General features: G+C 44.2%; 1 protein-coding gene across 4 annotated transcripts in view; it reads right to left on the reverse strand.

Annotated features, from left to right (window-relative positions):
* RALGPS2 (Ral GEF with PH domain and SH3 binding motif 2) overlaps positions 1-20,375 on the reverse strand; it is a 360,414-nt gene that overhangs the window by 25,556 nt on the left and 314,483 nt on the right. For 2 of the 4 annotated variants that reach the window (XM_082265239.1, XM_082265237.1), the window contains 3 exons: positions 11,345-11,422; positions 8,928-9,033; positions 308-400 (listed from right to left, as the gene is read on the reverse strand). In XM_082265239.1, the coding sequence (XP_082121365.1) occupies positions 308-400; positions 8,928-9,033; positions 11,345-11,422 (277 nt within the window). The remainder of the gene's footprint in view (positions 1-307; positions 401-8,927; positions 9,034-11,344; positions 11,423-20,375) is intronic. The other 2 variants (XM_082265240.1, XM_082265238.1) reach the window with 1 other exon arrangement.

Genomic DNA, 20,375 nt, shown 5'->3' on the forward strand with positions numbered 1-20,375 from the left:
TTTGTTTACAGAATTTTGATTCTGTTCTGTTGCTCTCTGACAGCTTCCGAGTCCCAAAAGCTGGTGAAGCAAACCACTGAGCTTAATAATTGTGGAATACTTATTTATTCTGAAAGCATCTTAGGCTTGAATTTATTTGGCAAGTACTACAGGGCTTCTCCAAGTCTCGTGAATATAACAGGCATTTCATTATCACAACAGATGGACTCTACTTAATGACACTGAGGAATATGGCAAAGTCCTCCATTTTGCTAAACAAAGGTATAATTGCAAATTAATTACCTTTAATTAAAAGACTAATACTTACATTCTTCCTTTCTGTGGCTTTTATGGATTTTGCTGCATAGTATATAAGCTGTGTACCGCACAGTACTGCCCAGTATTTGGTCCACGATGCCACCTGCATGAAAATATTCGAATAGGTCACGCTTACACTACAACATATACCTAGCTTCGAAAAAGGGGCAATATTCCTGAATACAACAGCCATCAGTTGACATTCCTCTATCCATGCTGCTTAATGTAGATGGAAGAATTGATGGTGTTCTCTTATTTAGCCCAGGGGATTAAAATTTGGATTTTTGTACTCACTGTAAAAAAATGTATAATCAACTGACAGCGCGCTCAATCAGGACAATAGGGTTATATTGCCTCCTGCAGGAGTAGGACTAGGCAGAACAAAAAACTTGGCTACACCCATGGGCCGTCCTCAGCTGGTATATAACCCCCTCTCTGCTACAGGTATTCAGTTTAGTAGCAAGCAGTATTAGAAGTATCAAAACTCCTTAGAGGGGTGGGTGCTGTGTCCGTCTATGAACTCAGAGAAATGGATTTTATTGGGGAGTACAAAAATCCAGTTTTCTCTTTAGTTCATTGATGGACACAGGGCTCCATTAATCATGACTTTGGGGATGTCCAAAAGCAGCCCCATCTGACATTTTGTTTTTAAAGAAAAACAACCCTCAAGAAGGAACAGCTCCTCTTAAACAGTAGCCTGCCAAATCTTGCAGCCAAAAGATGCCAAAATACCTACTTTGTAGAGTTTGGTGAAAGTATGCACCGACGACCAAGTGGCTACCTTGAAAACCTGAGATAGTGACACTTGACAGAAGGCCCAAGAAGTACTGAGCGCCTGAGTAGAATGTGCCGTGACAGGAAAAGGAGGAACATGACCTTTATTAGAACAGGCCTGAGTCACCATTTGTCTGATCCATCTGAAGATGGTAGCGGAAGAAGGGGTCAGCCCTTTCCTTGGTCCTTAAGTAACCACAAAAAGCAAGTCTGACCTCTGAAAGGACTCAGTGGCTGCCAGATACACTGTAATTGCTGGAACCACATCCAAAGTATGCAGAGCAAATTCCTTGGAATGAGCCGGCTTGGGACACAAGCGGGTGCAACTGCACTTTGTAAAGTGCACAGTCTTTTTGATTTTAGTAAAATCAACCCCATAGTCCTCATTTAAATGGTAGTCAGAGACAACTTTTGGTAGGTACGGCAGGATTTTGTTGCAAATTCCGATACCCTGTGGGCCGATGTAATAGCCACCAAGAATGCCACTTCTGGGACAATGTAGGCAAAAGAATCTCCCGAATATTCTCAAATGCAGGTTTCTGGAGAACTGAGAGTACCAAGTTTTTTTTTTTTTTTTTATTTAAACTTTATTTTGTTTTTCATTTAAAATCATTTCACATCATGAGATAATACACAGTGAACAAACATAATACTTCCCTACTTCCAGTTATCCCCATTACCCCCCCACACCTCTCCCGTGCCCTAGATGTGCCGCCCACTCATCTACATTGTTCCATTCCACTGTCTCCCCTCTCCTCCTTCCATCTTTATTTCTGCGTATTTCTCCATTTTTTTGAATTGTAACCAACTAATCAATGTACTGGCGAATCTTTCTGCCAGGTCCTCTTCACTACTACATAAAAATTCAATTTTATATCAGTCCTTTTAAACCTGATTGTGGGTTTTTCTTGCTCTTCCATTTTTTTTTGTATTACTCCCTTTGCTGCATTTATTAGGTGTGGATCTACTGTACTTTTATTTTGTCTTTTAGTGATGTTTACATTATGGAATAGACAGGTCCATGGGTCATCTGGAACTTCCATTCCCGTTATTACCCTTATTTTGTTTTGCTGTACCTGCTGTCAATTCCATATCTTCTTACATTTCCACCAAAGATGTGCCATAGTGCCCTTTTGGTTATATCCTCTCCAACATAGGGGTTATTTATCCAGCTGATATTTTTGGGCTTTATGTGGTGTAATATACTATCTTGCCAAGCATTTGTAATTACTTTCTAATTGCTTTTTCTATCTACTGCCAACTCATGTACAGCTATTAAAACCTTGTTCACTTGTTGCTCATTTATACCTGTGAGAGTACAAAGTTTAAATCACACAGTGGCAAGAGCAATCGTACAAGTGGAGCCACATGTCAAACCCCCTGAATGAAGGTACAAACTAAAGAGTGCATGGCTAGGTATTGCTGAAAGAGGATTGCCAAGTAGACACCTGGCCCTTTGATGGTACTCAAGGCCAAGTTCTGCTCAACACCCCATTGAAGAAAGCCCAAGATCCGAGCCACAGAAAAGGAGCGAGGATGAGTGCCAATCGACTCACACCAAGAAAGGTATGCTTTCCGTGCACAATGGTATATCTTCCTAGAAGTCAACTTCCTCGCCTTCACCATAGTAGGAATCATTGATCCAGACAAACCTTTATCCTTCAGTACCAGGCAATCTCCTTGAAAGGGAAGATCAGTGAGTTTTCTTAGCGGTTTGGCCACAGCAGGCGCCTAATCACCACTGCTGAAACAGACAGCTTGGACAGTACTGGAGCCGCATTCAAAGATGCATCACATAAGAACTGCAGTCCCTGGACCAACTGGCCTGCCAGATCAACTTAAGCAGAGGGAACCTGCTCATTACCCAGACCCTGACGCAAAAGCTTGGGCCATTCAGTTAGGGTCTGAGACACCAGGGCCGAGGCCAAGACTGGTCGCAATGCCAAACCAGTCATAGTAAACATGCTGCGCGTAGCCTCTGCTTTCCTGTCACCCCAGGCTCTAAAAGATGGGGACTCCTTTACTGGGATCATGGCTGCTTTAATCAACCTGGAAAAAGGATCGTCCACTATGGGTGGACTAGTCCACTTTTTTTTTTAAAATGATTCCCCAAAGGGGTAACGTACCAAGAAATGTTTAGAGACCACAAAGGGTTGCTTTCACTCCTTATAGATAAATCTGTCAAAATAAGGAAGATGAGGAAACATCTTAGCTGTACGAGGTGATATGTGTCTACCAAAAGGGACAGCCACGTCCTCACTATCGGACGTATCAGGGGGCGTAATATCAAATCCCACTGGACAGGCCACATCCACGGTGGCACCAGGGCAAGAATCAGATGAAACCGACTAAACAGGAGAAGGCAGGGTGCGCTTCCTCCTAGGCCTTTGCCCACATGCCACTTCCCCCAGAGATACTAAGGACTGTAGGACCGTCGTCAGCACAACAATGGGGAGCTGGGTTTCCATGAGAGGGTCAGTGGGGGAGATGTGACCCTGAAGCTCCATAGGATAAGGGAGACCCCACAGCACAAAAAAAGCTTTTGGCACTACTATGAATCCCCCACACTCAGGGCACCAACTAGAGAGATATAGGGACCTCCAAGTATTCACCACTACCAGCCGTAAGGAGCGCCGAATATTAGAACCCAGCAACTGTCATAAGTGCCATCCAGTTCATATATCCCAGGAAGGAAGAGGAGGAGCCAGAGCCCAGGCAACACCATGCGGCCTTGGCCGTCTACAGCGGCACGCCGGACTAAGGAAAAATGACCACAGTGATTTCACAGACTACACAAACATAGCCGCACCGAACGCTCAATGGAAGACTGGCAGGAGTCTCCGCTGCACCCTCTGTACTGGGACCCTCAAGGTACTGCACCTCATACTGCATACAGCAGGACATACACCCAGGGGTCTCCGCTGCGCCTTCTGCACTGGGCCCCCACTATACTTCAGGTACTGCACCCCATACTGCTTAAGGCAGGACATACCTCACCCCCAGAGCTCTACAGAGGGGGGGGGGGGGTGGAGAAGAGACAGCCAGGGGTCTTTGCCGTGCACTCTGCATTGGGAGCCCGGGGGGTTAAACCCAGCTCACTGAGGGATTTTAGGATGGGAGGATGGAACCGGCAAGCTGGTCCGACCATCCCTGGAGAGTACTGAAGTGGGGGAGCTTTTGGCAAAGGGGATGCTGCGATTCGGAATAGCGCCCCATCATATGTGACCCTGTGAGACATTTAACTTGTGGGCCAGCTTCCATCCGTTAAGGCTATGTTGCAGCCGACCTAGTGCATAGCTGTTGTCTGCACGTGATCACTAGTTGGACTGTAGGGACCACTGGATCTAGATTATCCAGCCTGTCGCCCAGCCCAGCAGTTGATTGTAGATCTCATGGAAAGATGCATGGAAGGAGAAAAAAGCAAACCTTGCTAGGTTCAAAGGATCACAGCAGGTAGTCTAGGTCTTTACTCCTGACTAGACAGAAACAAACGAAATACCATTAGCAGAGAAGGTTATTTACCAGCTGAGGATGGCCCATTGGTGGAGCTAAGTTTTTTGTTCTGCCTAGTCCTAATCCTGCAGGAGGCGATATAACCCTATAGTCATGATTAATGGGGCGCTGTGTCTGTCAATGTACTAAAAAGAAAGGAGGAATTCAAAGCATGGGGATTATAAAGGTAATCTTTTATTTATTTATTTTTTAACCACTTTAATACAGGGCACTTCCCTGCCTTCCTGCCCAGGCCAATTTTCCCCTTTTAGCGCTGTTGCATTTTGAATGACAATTGCGCGGTCATGCAACCCTGTACCTACACCAAATTTATGTAATTTTCCCCCCACAAATAGAGCTTTCTTTTGGTGGTATTTGATCACCTGTGCGATTTTTACTTTTTGCTAAACAAATAAAAAAAGACCGAAAAGTTTGAAAAAAAAAAAAAGTTTTTTTGTTTATGTTATACAATTTTGTAAATAAATAAGTTTTTTCCTGCACTGATGATCACTGATGAGACTGCACTGACAGGCACTGATGAGGAGGCACTGATGGGGTGACACTGATGGGGTGGCACTGATGGGGTGGCACTGATGGGGTGGCACCGATGGGGTGGCACCGATGGGGTGGCACTGATAGGCGGCACTGATAGGCGGCACTGATACGCAGCACTGATAGGCACTGATATGTGGCACTGATAGGTAGCACAGATATGCAGCATTGGTGGGCACTGATAGGCAGCACTGCTGGGCACTGATAGGCGGCATTGATGGACACTGATAGGTGGCACTGACGGGCACTGATAGGTGGCACTAATGGGCACTGATAGGCGGCACTGGTGGGCACTGATGGGCGGCACTGACGGGCAGCACTGATGGGCACTAATGGGCACTGATAGGCGGCACTGGTGGGCAATAATGGGCACTGGTGGGCGACACTAAAGGATGGCAATGATGGGCACTTGTGGGCAGCACTGATAGGGAGGACACTGGTGGGCATCACTGATGGGGAGGGCAATGGGGGGCTCCCTGAGCCCTGATTGCCATCCCTGGTGGCCATAGTGGGCATCCCTGGGGTCATAGTGGGCATCCCTGGGGTCATAGTGGGCATCCCTGGTGGATCTAGTGGCATCCCCCCCCCCCCCCCCGAGGGTCTGCACTGGTAATCAATGATCTGATTACCAGTGCCGACCCCCCCCCTGTCAGGGGAGCCACCGATCGGCGCTCCTTTACTCGTGCCTGTCAGGCACGAACTAAGGAAAGCCGATCAACGGCTGTTCCTATTTACTATGTGACCAGCCGTGATTGGACACGGCTGGTCACATGGTAAAGAGCCTCCGTCAGAGGCTCTTTACCGAGATCGGAGATGCAGGGTGTCAGACTGACACCTCGCATCACCGATCGCCGCTCTGCGCGCCCCCGGGGGGAGCCCAGAGCTGTGTTATCCTGCCGCCGTCATATGACGTCCGGTCAGGATAACACAACCACATTCCCGCCGTCAATCTGTAATAGGGCGGGCGGGAAGTGGTTAAATAACATCTCTATACTTACCTGCTATGTGCAATGGAATTGCACAGAGCTATATAGTAAAAAGTGAAGCGCTAAACAAAATTAGATATAAATGTATCAAACAATAAATAGCTAGTGAGGTATAAAGTGCAAAAGTGCCAATATTAAAAAATAGTGACAAAGTCCATATGATTATAAAGTCCACAGAGAAAGGAAGATGAAAATCCCGGTGTAAACACTAATAGAAATGGATTGTGCAACCATCCGTGCCTCAAACACCACTGTGTGACTGTCTACCACTCTATAAGGATAAACTGCTTACCAGAGAGAATGGACTCGGATACCATTAGCACTGAGTCGACAATGCTTGAGTGTACCCAAAGGTGGTGTTTAAAGGCAGCTCTGAAGGTTTTCATATAGGACTTTCATATAGGACCGCCACTCCATTGTCGACTCAGTGCTAATGGTATCCGAGTCCATACTCTCTGGTAAGTAATTTATCCTTATAGAGTGGTGGACTGTCACACAGTGGTGATTGAGGCACGGATGGTGGCATACGATTATTTAATATTGGCACTTTTGCACTTTATACCTCACTAGATATTTGTTTGATATTATTATATCTATCTAATTTTGTTTAGCGCTGCACTTTTTACTATATACTTTTATTGCAATGTTTTGTCCATTGTAGTGCGAGCAGCTGTACTCAATTTTAATTAGTGCAGTATTATTTCACATACAAATTGCACAGAGCTGCCATGAACCTCCTTCTCAGGTTCCTTGCCGTGCTCCTGGCCCCTCCTATGTCCAGTGCCCCCATGGGAAGCGGCCACTCAAGCATGCTCACTCCAGAGCCCCGCTGCTGCGTCCATTGACACAGAGTTGGACTCAGCCACGCCCCCTTGTCACTGGCTTTGATTGATAGCACTGGGAGCCAATGGCTCCCGATGCCCTAACAAAGTCAGTGAGACCCGGTAGTGAGGAGAGAGAAGAGCTACAGACATGCACAGCACTGGATAACGAATAAGGGCTCAGGTAAGGGGGGGGGGGGGTGGTGAGGGGGGCTTGCTGATGTCTGAACATGTTTTACCTTAAAACAAGCAATGCATTAGGGTAAGAAATGTTTAGGCTTTAGAACCACTTTAGGTTGCTTGATGAACATAATGATTCTGTACTCTTAAATATTATAGCAATTCGGCATTATTTGTCTATGTAATAACCTAACTTTTAAAGTAAAAAAAAAAAGCACTTTTGAGTAGTTGTATATTGTTTTGCCTGGCTAGCATGTTTAGCCCGCAGTTTTTGTTAACTTTATCCAATAACAGAAGAGCAAAATTTCTGGAAAGTTGGATCATGACGCAAACACTTTCAGATATGTAAATGCCATCCAATTTTAAAGTGATTTCAGTTTTATTCAGCTCCCATTTATTGTTGTCTGATATGTCACAAAGCAGACATACTTTAATAAATGTAGAATAATTTCTTTCCATAACAAACTATTTCAAAAACATTGTTGATAACGTGCCAGGTACTCATCTGAGGCTATTCTGCCCCACTAGGTGGCAATGCTGAACAAAATTTCATGGCATAATATGTAAAAGAAAGAAAACGGACACAAAGGAAGATTAGCAGGGAATGTGTGTGCCTATATATTTTACATACACATAAAGAAGGAAAATCGGTGTACAATATTCAGAAGCTTTCATTATTTAGTAGCAAAGAGTGCATGGGATCAATACTGGCATATGTAAATGAGTAGCTGTGTAGTGAATGTTGATTCAAATCATACATTGGGATTGAATACAGCAGGTTTATATAGGAATTTAGGGTTGTTAACAGCTTGCTGCTACCAGGGCAGACAGAATTCCCTCTGGTTCTGCCCATGAACTCTTTTTTTTTTTTTTTAGTTTTGGATAGAGTGGGAGGGGGGATTAGAACCTGTCAGGTGTTTATTGCTTTCTGTGCCTTTGTTAGGGAGTTTCAATCTAGGAGTCCTGATTGTCATCACCGAAAGAGAAATAAAATCCCAAATTTTGGCCTGCCCCCAGAGCAGGAATAGAGGGGAAATCTTCCCATGGGGACACTGGTACTGGTGACACCCTGGGATTCACTCACTTTGGATGGATTTCCTCCCACTTTCTGTTTTGGCTATCAGACAGGACATGATGGGAATTCTCCTCAATGGGACACAGATGGCAAAAAACTGACAGGGGTTATAAACCTCCTATACTCTATGCAAAATAATTTTCCTTTTGCGGTCTGTGTTCCCCGGTCAAGGAGATTCACCCGCTCTATTTGACCTGTTCACCATTATCATTGAAAGCAAAAGTAAATGAAAACCCCACATTTTAGGTTGTCCCCAGAAAAGAAAGAGGGAATTCTTCCAATAGGGACACTAGTTCTGGTGACCTGGGGGTCCCTCGAGAAATTGCCTTAATTTAGAGGGATTTCCTCTCACTTCCTGTTTGCCTATGGGACAGGAAGTAAAATCTCTGCAATGGGACGCAGATGGTGAAAAAAAATCTGACTGGGGTTATAACCCTCCCTTGCTCTATCCAAAATTTAAAAAAAAGTTTTGCCCAACTACTTTAACCTTAAACACGAATACTGAACCAGACCTAATTCCTAAGTTAAATCAATACTTCCCCAATTGTTACCTATTCATAAACTCCTAAATTCCAAAAACAGATTTAACCAGTGCAGCGGTACTTTATTGGTACCCTGGTACTGCCAGCATTAAAAGCACACATTCCTGCACAGAGATCTCAATGCCAGAAAACATAAGTTTGACTTATTGGAATTGCAGAGGCAGTATAGATGTTTTATTGATGATTACGCCAATACAAAGATACTTACTGTTGGCTTTTTACCCTCTTTCAATAAAGTCTTCCGTCGTAAGACCCCTTGTATGGTGACTGGTGCAGGATATAAATGCATTGCTAGTTCCGCTGAATCTGCAGAGCTGCAAAGAAACATTAAATTCAATCATCAGAGATTAACCCCTTGCAGTAACTGGAATTGGGTGCTTGCGTCCTGGAGCACAATGCTGCCAGGCTCCTGGGAATAGTAAAAGCTGGCAGAGAGGAATGAAGCTTTAATAGGTCACACATCTGCATGAGACAGACATCAAAGGAATGAAGAGAAATTTGATGTGTGTCACAAGCAGTATTTAATGCACAGCACACAGGAAACAAATGTCAGATCAGAAAACCAGGCCATAGGGGGGTCACATGACATTAGTAAAATCTGGGTTTTCCCATTCCGCAGGGAACAAAATTTTTAAAGGGACTGTTCATCTAAAACTAATGTTGCAGTCTTTGTCATCTCAATAACAATGCAGGGATTTTATGCGAGAAAATACAGTGGTAAGATCGTCCATTATTTCTATATTTTTTCCAAAGACAAACCTCTGTTGCTTTCTTCATAATGTAATTTTTTAGCAAGTATTCTGCAAATCATGGAACAGCTTTATCAGAAGCTGAAGATAATCACTGCAAACCTGAAACTAAAGTGGAATGCAAGAATAAATCTAACTAGTCTTCAAATGCTCTCTCCTCCTCTTAAAGGAGGCAGGAGTTTTTTTATTATCTTAATGCATTCTATGCATTAAGATAAAAAGCATTCTCCATGTAGCAGCCCTACCAGCACCCCATCTCTGTCCACGAGTCCCTCGGTCATCGGGGACCCTCCCTCCTGATTGGCTGAGACACAGCCACGGTGCCGATGGCTCCTGCGTCAATCAAAGTCAGTGAGCCAATCAGGAGAGAGAGGGAGCGGGGCCGAACGGCAGCTCCGTGTCTGAATGGACACACGGAGCTGCAGCTCGGCTCGGGTGCCCCCATAGCAAGCGGCTTACTGTGGGGACACTCAGCAGGAGGGAGGGACCAGGAGCAGGGAAGAGGGATCCACGAAGAGGAGGATTCAGGCTGCCCTGTGCATAACCAACTGCACAGAAGAGGGAAGTAAAACATATTTATTTTATTTATTTAAAAAACTGAGACATTACAATCCCTTTAAAACCTATACCAGTGATAGCGAACCTGGCACCCCTGATGTTTTGGAACTACATTTCCCATGATGCTTATGCACTCTGCAGTGTGGTTGAGCATCATGGAAAATGTAGTTCCAAAACATCTGGGGTGCCAAGGTTCACCATCACTGACCTATACTAACCTGCTTAAGAGTCCTTTCACAAGGTGTGGTCCTTTCTTTGCTCAGCGGGGTATCGATCCGCCGATCCCCGCTGAGCAGGCGGATGACAGCTCCGTCTCCACTCTGTGTGCGGAGGCAGAGCTGTCAGATCCCCGCTGTCCTCTATGGGGGAATCACATACGATCCCATCTGCTGGACGGATGGAAAATAGGGTTTCCATCCCTCTGGATTTGACAGATAGGATCGGAAGCGGATAGCAGCTGGTGTCAGCGGAGAGGTCTCTGCTGACATCCGCTGCCCCATTGGGATGCATGGAGCATCCGATCAGGTCCGCCTGAAAAACTGACAGGCGGATCTGATCGTTCATGTGAAAGGACCCTAAGAAAGATGTACTTTATATACTTGTCTATTTCCAGGACTCACCATTCACGTGATCTGGCTCTCCTGTGTAGTTAGTGGCGGCTGCAGGGAAGAGGGAGGGCTGACAATGGAAGGGCCGTAGGAGCTTATAGTTGATGTCACTGCTCAAGGCTTACCAGCTCCAGGCTTACCAGCTCCCTGTAGCGGACGCTGGCTGACATCAGATTACATGACTGGATAGGCGTGACCTAATGATAGGTAAGTATATACATCTTTCTTACACAGGTTAGTCTGCATTGATGTGAAGAGGGGGAAGGAGCATTTTTAAGACCAGCTAGGTTTAGTCTGGAGTTCTACTTTAATGTTGAAACTGGAGTCTGAGGTAACGTTAAGCCTTTAAAAGGTACGAGGTGTTATGGAGTCCGTTCTGCAGATCATTTTTAAATTGTGATTTGTTATATCTGTTTTGTATAGGCGTTGCATGTGTCACCTGTATGTTAGCAGCTGGGAGATTAACCAACACTTCCAGACATTACAGGTCATTACAAATAAAGACTAGAACTGGGCTAATTTAGATGTAATGTCAGGTGATCCGAATGGCTCTGGTAGGTGAAGGGAAAATTATAAAAGCTCACTCAGTATTAAAGTTAAGCAACAATACGGTTTAAATGTGTGTTACTGATGAACCAAATACAATAAGCAGCAAGTCGGAATCTTTTGTTAATGAACACTGTGAATGGGTGCTAATAGAACAAACTTGCCTGGAACTGCGCAGATGTACGCAGCTCCTAGTAAGGGAGGAGATCCGGAGTCTGCGCATAGACAGTGTATGTGGTCTCCTGAAAAGGAAGGGAGCAAGGACATCTCAGTATGCCCCCCCTTCCATTCATCACAATCGATACCCAAAGGCTTTATCACAAGAAAAGTGCACAACCAAGGAAACCGTAGAAAAAAAAATGTACTTCTCTTGGCAACATTCTTTATATTTTCTTTTACAACTTCACAATTGCAAATTGTGCGTGTGTTCGTATATATATATATATATATATATATATATATATATATATATATATATATATATATATATATATACACACACACACACACATTATTTTTACCTATGAGAAGGTGGGGTTAGGAGCTTCCATGACTCCATGAGCGCAGGGGTTTTTCACAAACATATTACACTCTAACTCAGTCTGATGAGCCAGCAATGAGGAAGCTCACTTTAACATTTACCATTCAACATCCCTGATAACTTTATATATATATATATATATATATATATGCGTGCATGTGTGTGTATATAGGTCTTCTGGCATTGGTAACTTGGCATCACTGGTGTAAAAGAGGGGCTGTGATATGGAAGAATTTTGCTTCTGCATCCAGTTTCCCCTGTGAAGTCTGAAGAAACATGCACACATCCCTTTCTACCTCCTAAGCATCCCTATCAATCAGTAAGGCCACTTCCTACATTAAAGAAACCCATTGGAGGCTAGGAAGGGCTACACACCATTCACAAAACAAATTCATCTTAGCTTACAACTTCAGCTGTCTATAGCTTGAACTACTGATAAGTTTTATTTTCTTTCGTATTATTTTTTTTTATTTACAGCCCGATCACAGCTCAAACATTTTTTTTTTTAATGGTTTTGCTCAGATTTGGAAACATTAAGGATGTCTCAAGCTTTAATTGCTGCCTTTGTGCTGTTTGGGGAGATTTCCCCCTAATTTTCTTGCAACAGCAGCAGAACAGGAAATGAGGAGAGAAGCTGACAAGCTAATGAAGGTCTGGCCCCAAAAAACACACTAGCTTTTGTTTACAGTCCTCCAAAAGATTTTACACTGCAATAAATTTGTATCTGGTCTTGAGAGAACGAAGATGTCACTATTGATCTGTGTTTCCTTTGTGATCAGGTTGGTTAACTGCTTCTTTATGCGGCTATATGCAGTATCTTCCATCATGCTTGAGCATATCTGGTCTTGAACATGTTGTAGCCCTTCAGTTTCTAGACTTAGTAACAACCTGACTGAGGTTCTAACTCTCCTCCATTTTGCTGTTTTGTTGCTAGCTGTGTTTCCACTGGAGATATCTATAATTACTTCCTTTCTTGATTGAAATGAAGGCAAATCTGTCCAAAGTCGTCAGAGATCCCAGTAAGAGCCAGACAGGGATTCTATCCCTTTCCCCACTATTTTATGTACAGAACTGCTGTAAATAGTTGCTTTGAGTTTTTGGACCAATACTTGGATACAGGGGCAGTAGAACACATACATGCATCCGTTTCATCCACTTCTCCTATAAGGAAGCAAGGTGATCCCAGCCGAGGCCAGGTATATAATCTGCATATGATCACAGAAGGAATTCATCCTTCTGGAGGTGGGAAGGAACAAAAAACCAAAAATGATTTCTGACATTCGGTAAGCTACAGTTGCATCTGATCATAGCTACCACCTACAGTTATTCAGCGATAAGTCACGTGCAATAATACATCCTCCTTTCTTTTCATACATCACGGGATACACAGCCATAAATCATAACATATGGGTTATATAGGCACCTACAGGTGAAGGACACTGGCAACCAAACAGAAAGGATGTCACCCTATATAACACCGTTCCTCCGTTTTTGCGCCAGTGTCTAAAGGTGGTTGTCACGGTGGAGAATCTCTCCACATATTCTTCAAAAAAGAAGAAAGAAGATTATGCTATAAACCCCAAACAAAGATCACTGAATCTAATGGGTTAGCTATCAGATCCATCTAAAAAAAAGCCAGTAGACTAAAAAGATGGTACCTGAGCCTTCGGAAGCAGATACAAGGTTTTGCCTGTAATGTTGTCCTTTTTAGGCGCTAGACCCTGGGATCCGGACCCTTGCTAATACCGAACCCCAAAGGTGCTCAGTGCAGGGTGCTCTACAGGTCCAAGGCCGTTCCCCCTCTAAAAAAAAAAGGGGACCCAGACCTTGAAGGTTGTCAAGACAAAGCTCACCATGATGGGTGAAGATTGGATTCCTGTTTCAAACAGAATCCTGTGGCAGGACTGGCAAGTCGAATTTAAAATACTTACACATACAGCAAATGTAAATATTTTATGCACTGTTCCCTTTAAAAGTTCACAGAGATCAAGTGCCATGTGGGTCTCTGCATGACAATGGAGACAATGGATGTTAAGCTATGCAAATTATTCAGGTTCAATTATTAATTATAAATTATTAATATTTTTATACAGGATTTATATAGTGCCAACAGTTTGCGCAGCGCATTACAATATGAGGGAAGACAATACAGGAGGAATTGGAGGGCCCAGCTCGTTAGAGCTTACAATCAAAACCCCTGACTTTTCCTCAGGGATTAAATGTGTCAATAGTGAGTTCATGGGCTTGTACAGTAGTGGGATTGATGCAAAGATTGTTTAAACATTATTTCTTTGCTTATTTGTTTACACACTGTTTTCACCCTGGGCTGATCACCTGAAAGGTATCAGCTGTGACAAACAAAATTAGGCCTAAGCTGCTCTCACCCCATGTTGTTGTTTTTGCCTTGGCGCGAAAGCGCCCATGTGTTTGTCTTCTACCTCAATAGCGTTTCTGTGGTAAAGGCCCATTCGCGCGTGAATCTTCATCTTTTAAAATGAGCGCACGCCACATGGAGGGCGCGTTGGAATGCGATTGGCGTGCACGTGGACACCATGTAGCACACACCCACAATACAGAATAAATAGGTGCGTTTTTTTAAGGAACTGTTTCCAATGCGGTAGCTTCGGTGGGAAGCTGAAGGGGACACACAGCAGCAGCTAGGTTGCGTGAGTCACTGTGGGTGTATGTTACTGGCGCAAACAGGTCCTGTATCTTTGGGATAAGCACTTGAGTACAATGAAATTAGTACCTCAAGTTTTGTCTTGCTCTAAAGCAGTGTCTGCCCATAAGAGGGCTGGGGGGGGGGGGGGGAGCACAGTTGGAAGGGGCACTGTAATGCTGTCAGGCCTTGAAGGTTCTAGCCATGCTTCCTCTGTGTCTTCCTCCCCCTAAAGAGCCAGAGGCGACTAGCCAATCTGAGCCAATACGGTTTCAGGCATAGTAGCTACTCCAGGTGCTTCTGCTGCAATCTACGTCACTAAGGACAATTTGGCATCGGCATTAGCCAGCCTTGAGGGTAAGATTGCTGGCATGATTGCAGCATCTCAAGGAGGGAGGAAATGTGATAGATCCCCCTCACCTGAGCCACCCCCTAAATCAGTTCAGGATTGGGCAGAGGATGTTGAAGAAGTAGCCGATGATGACCCAACGGAAGGTCAAGCTGAGGCTTCCACTTCTGGAGAGTCAGGGTCAGAGGAGTCTTCATCAGCCTCACAAACCCAGAGATTAAATGGTCCGGTCTGGATACATATTTCCTCCCTTAGAGACGGCTGAAGTCTTTTTCCTCTCTAGGCTCATTGCGTTCTCCTCATAGTCCTTAGACGTTTCCTATACATCTGCTTGTGGAGCAAGTAATGTATAAAGATTGGGATCACCCTGATAGGATTTTTGCTCCTCCTAAAAGGTTTTCTCTATTGTAGCCTTCAGTTAACAAGTTTAACCTGCCCTGTGGAGAATGCCCAGGTTTTTAAAGATTCAGCAGATAAAAAGTTGTAATCTTTATTGAAAGCCTCCTTTGCTGTTGACCGTATGAAGCGAGTGTCCAAGACAGTTCCTTCTCAAGGAGAGTCTGTGGAAGATCTGTCAGATCTGCCTCTCACTTTATGTTTCGCAGTTAATGCTCTTACGGACGCCATATGGCAAATGTCACGGTTTGCTCTGATGACAGTGCATCTGTGCAGAATCCTTTGGTTAAAGAGCTGGTCTGTGGAATTACCATGTAAAAAGTGTCTGGCTGGCTTCCCTTTTCAGGGAGAACCTATTTGGTGATGATCTGGATCAGTAAATCCAAAAGATCTCGGGGGAGGAGCGTCCCTCTTAAGATCCCCAGCACTCATACCACCAGTGCTTCTAATTCCAGATGGTGGCGACGGCCAATGCCATCGGGGTCTGTAACCAAGCCTTCGGGGCCAGGACGGAAAAAGCCCTGGGCCCAGAGATCAGCCAAGTCTTGTTCTAAGCCTACTCTGTGAAAGGGCACCCCTACTTACTTGGGGGGGGGGGGAGGCTGCGTCGGTTCTCGAAGGTTTGGGTGGAAATGATCCAAGACAGCTAGCTTATCTCCACCATCTCCCAGGGCTACAAACTGGAATTTCGAGTGTTCCTGTCCCTCGGTTTGTAAGGTCAAGTATACCGACAGATCCCCTAAAAAGATCTCTCTTTCTAGCGTTGGCCCAAAGAGTGATAACAGAGGTTCTGAGAACGAAAGGTTCAGGGATTTTTACTCAAACCTGTTCATAATCCCCAAACCAAATGGGGATGCAAGACCTATTCTGGATCTCAAAGCTCTAAACCAGTTTCAGAACGTTCGCACTTTCTGTATGGAGTCAATTCGTTTGGTCAGCCTCCTTGTAGGGAGAGTTATTTCTAGCATCCATAGACATCAAGGATGCATATCGTCATGTGCCTATATTCCAGGCTCATCAAGGGTTTCTACGCTTTGCAGTAAAAAACAAAAAACTAAAAAAAAAACTTAATTTTCAGATTGTGGCCCTGCCCTTTGGGTTAGCCACGGCTCCAAGAGTGTTCACAAAGATCCTAGCTCCAGTATTGGCTGTTCTAAGGTCCCGAGGGATATCTGTAATAGGATATCTGGACGATCTATTACTTATAGATTGATCGGCTTCGGCTCCAAGCCGAAATGTCCTCCAGACAGTACAGTTCCTAGAATGTCTGGGTTGGATGCTGAACTTGGCAAAGTCAGCATTACAGCCGGTCCAACGTCTGGAATATCTGGGTTTCCTTGTGGACACAGTACAGGCAAAGGTATTCTTGCCAACAAGAAAGGTCACAGACCTGAAGGATCTGGTTCGGTCCGTAGTAAGGCTGAGATATCCTTCTGTACGTCTTTGCATGAGGTTATTGGGGAAATGGTGTCCGCATTCGAGGCAATTCCCTATGCTCAATTCCATGCCAGACCCTTGAAGAACAACATTCTGTCTACATGGACCGGAAGAGTTCAGTCTCTGGAGTGGCCCATGTCTCTGATACCAAGAGTACGTCAAAGTCTGAATTGGTGGTTGGTGACCAGAAATCTGTAGAAGGGGAAATCCTTTCTTCCAGTAACCTGGAAGGTGGTGACCACAGATGCCAGTCTCTCTGGCTGGGGAGCGGTTCTGGAGGAAGCCACTGTACAGGGGAAATGGTCTTGGGTAGAGAATGATCTCCCCATCAACATTCTGGAAATCCGAGCAGTCAGTCGGGCTTTGAAATACTGGACACCCAGACTTCAGGGTCACCCTGTCTGGGTGCAATCCGACAATGCCCCGGCTGTGGCTTATATCAACCATCAAGGTGGCACAAAGAGTCAGTCAGCCCAGAAAGAGGTGGATGTCATCCTGTCCTGGGCAGAGAAGTTTGTGCTATGCCTGACAGCAGTTTCTTTTCCAGGAATAGAGAACTAGCAGGCAGATTTTCGGAGCAGTCAGATGTTTCCGGGGGAAAGGTCCTTACATCCCGAAACTTTCAATCAATCTGCCTACGCTGGAGGGGTCTCAGACATAGATCTATTGGCATCCAGGTTCAACAATAAGTTGAAGAGATTTGTGTCCAGGACCAGGGATCCACTCAAAGTCAGAGTGGATGCTTTGGCGATTCCTTGGGAGGAGTATTCCCTGATTTATGCCTTTCCTCCGGTGCAGCTGATACCGCGTCGTTTGCGCAGGATCCAGCTAGAGGGGAAACCAGTAATCCTAGTAGCTCCGGCATGGCCGAGGAGGGTATGGTATGCACAAATCCAAAGGTTGGCAGTGACAAGGCCTTGGGCCCTTCCACTGTGTCCGGACCTACTCTATCAAGGTCCGATATTCCACCCTGCTTTACAGTCACTAAATTTGATGGCTTGGCTATTGAAGCCTTAATCTTGAAGGAGCGGGGTGTATCTGGCCCTGCAGTTTATACCCTGATAAATGCCTAGAAGCATTTATGAAAAGGTCTGGAAATCTTACATTACCTGGTGTAAAGCCAGGAAATGGCATCCCCACAAATATATAATCGGGAGAATTCTAGCTTTCCTTCGAGCAGGGGAAATTAGCCTTGAGCACTATTAAGGGGCAAATTTCAGCGTTATTGGTTTTCTTCCAAGAACCGATCGCTTCCCATTCGTTGGTTCAGACCTTTGTCCGGGAAATGTTACGTTTGCTTACACCTGTGAAGCCACCATTATGTCCTTGGGATTTAAATTTGGTGCTAGCAGTTTTACAAAAACAGCCTTTTGAGCCCATGGGGCAGGTTCCCCTGGTTCTTCTAACCAGGAAACGGGCCTTTTTGATTTCGAAAACTTTGGCTAGAAGGGTTTTAGAACTAGCAGCTCTTTCTTGTAAAGAGCCATTCTTGATTTTTCATCAAGATAGGGTGATTCTATGTCCACACCAGGTTTTTTGCCCAAGGTGAAAACTCTAAGAAATAGCTAAAGCTTATTGTGTGTAGAACTAGAACAGACTCCTGGTATTCAAAAACGAATTGTGTGTCAGGGTGGGTTTAATAAATGTTGTGGAACTAATTGTAGGTCAGGTTAAATTTTCGGCTGCTTTAACAAGTGCCTCTTCAAATCATCCCTGTGGTAATCAAGATGGCTTACTTCAAAAAGGCAATGTACATGGATTGTATAAAATATGTACAATGGTCGAGATCAAAAAAGAAAACATTTTTATACATAGATATATAAAAAATCTACACACCTTTGTAAAAATGTCAGGCATTTGAGAAGCAAAAAACGACCAAAAGGTAACTCACCTTAGATTTTTTTCCACCTTTAATGTGACCTATAATCTGTACAATTAAATTAAAAAAAACAAACTGAAATGGTTTACTGGGGAAAATAAAAATAGCCACTTAAGCTCCAGATTTTAACCCTTTCATGACCAGGTAATTTTTTGCTATACAACTCAGTACTTTAACTAGCGATTGCGCGGTCATACAATGCTGTACACAAACAAAAATGTATATAATTTTTTTCACACAAATAGAGCTTTCTTTTAGCGGTAATTGATGACCACTGAGTTTATTTTTTGCGATATAAATGAAAAAAGACCACATTTAAAAATATATATAAATATTTTTTACTTTTTGCTACAAAACCTATCCAATAAAAAAAGTATTGATAAAAAACATTTCTTAATACTTTTTGGCCAAAATTTATTCTGCTTCATGTCTTTGGTAAAAAAAAAAAAAAATCCCAATAAGTGTATATTGATTGGTTTACATGAAAGTTATAGCGCTAACAAACTATAGTATATATTTTTAAAATTTTTGTTTTTTTCATACTACTAATGGCGGTGAACAGCAACTTATAATGGGACTGTGATAGTGTGGCGGTCAATCTGACACTGGTGCTGGGGGAACTGCTACTGACATCACCAGTGACATGAATACAGTGATAATACTATACACTGTCACTGAACTAATGACAGTGGTCGGGAAGGGGTTCCCATCTAGGGCGATCAATGGGTTAAAAGTGTGCCTGTGTGTAATATGTGCTGTTTTTTTTTTTTTTTTTACTAAAGATCTCTCAGTCTCTGATCCCTGCTTTCCAGGAATGAGAAACTGACAGATCGTGCCCTGTGTACAGAGCTCTGTGTTGAATGTAAACACAGAGCTCTTGGCTGAGAATGAACACAGTCGATCAGCATGTCCCGGCGGTGAATCATTGGCTGGTACTTGCTGACAGGCACATCCTACACCCAGAAGTACGCAGTGACATAACTATGTTTCATTGCCTACAGCAGCCACTCTACCGCAGTATATTGTGGGCGGGCAGTACACTGCTCAAAAAAATTAAAGGAACACTGAAATCACATCAGATGTCAATGGGGAAAAATATCATGCTGGATATCTATACTGATATGGATTGGGTAATGTGTTAGGAATGAAAGGATGCCACATAGTTTGATTGAATTTAAAATTATTAACCTACAGAGGGCTGAATTCAAAGACATCCCAAAAATCAAAGTTAAAAAATTATGCAGCAGGCTAGTCCATTTTGCTGAGATTTCATTGCAGCAACTCAAAATGGTACTCAGTAGTTTGTATGGCCCCCCACGTGCTTGTTTCCATGCCTGACAAAGTAGGGGCATTCTCCTAATGAGACGATGGATGGTGTCCTGGGGTACTTCCTCCCAGATCTGGACTAGGGCATCACCGAGCTTCTAAACAGACTGAGGTGCAACCTGGTAGCGTCAGATGGACCAAAAAACAATGTCCTAGAGGTGTTCTATTGGATTAAGGTCAGGCGAACTTGGAGGTCCATTCAGTGGTATCAATTCCCTCACTCTCCAAGAACTGGCTGCATACTCCCGCCACATAAAACCGGCACTGTGGTGCACCAGGAGAAACCCAGGACCCTCTGCACCAGTGTAGGGTCTGACAATGGGTCCAAAGATTTCATCCCGATACCTAATGGCAGTCAGGGTGCCATTGTCTAACCTGTAGAGGTCTGTGCGTCCCTCCATAGATCTGACTCCCCAGAGCATCACTGACCCACCACCAAACCGATCCTGCTGAACGATGTTACAGGCAGCATAATGTTCTTCATGGCTTCTCCATACCCTTTCATGTCTGTCACATGTGCTCAGGGGGTGAACCTGCTCTCATGTGTGAAAAGCACAGGGCGCCAGTGGCGGACCTGCCAATTCTGGTGTTTAATGGCAAATGCTATT

This window comes from Pelophylax lessonae (genome assembly GCF_965119305.1).
Source record: "Pelophylax lessonae genome assembly, chromosome: 8".
In the NCBI taxonomy this organism is placed as follows: Eukaryota; Metazoa; Chordata; class Amphibia; order Anura; family Ranidae; genus Pelophylax; species Pelophylax lessonae.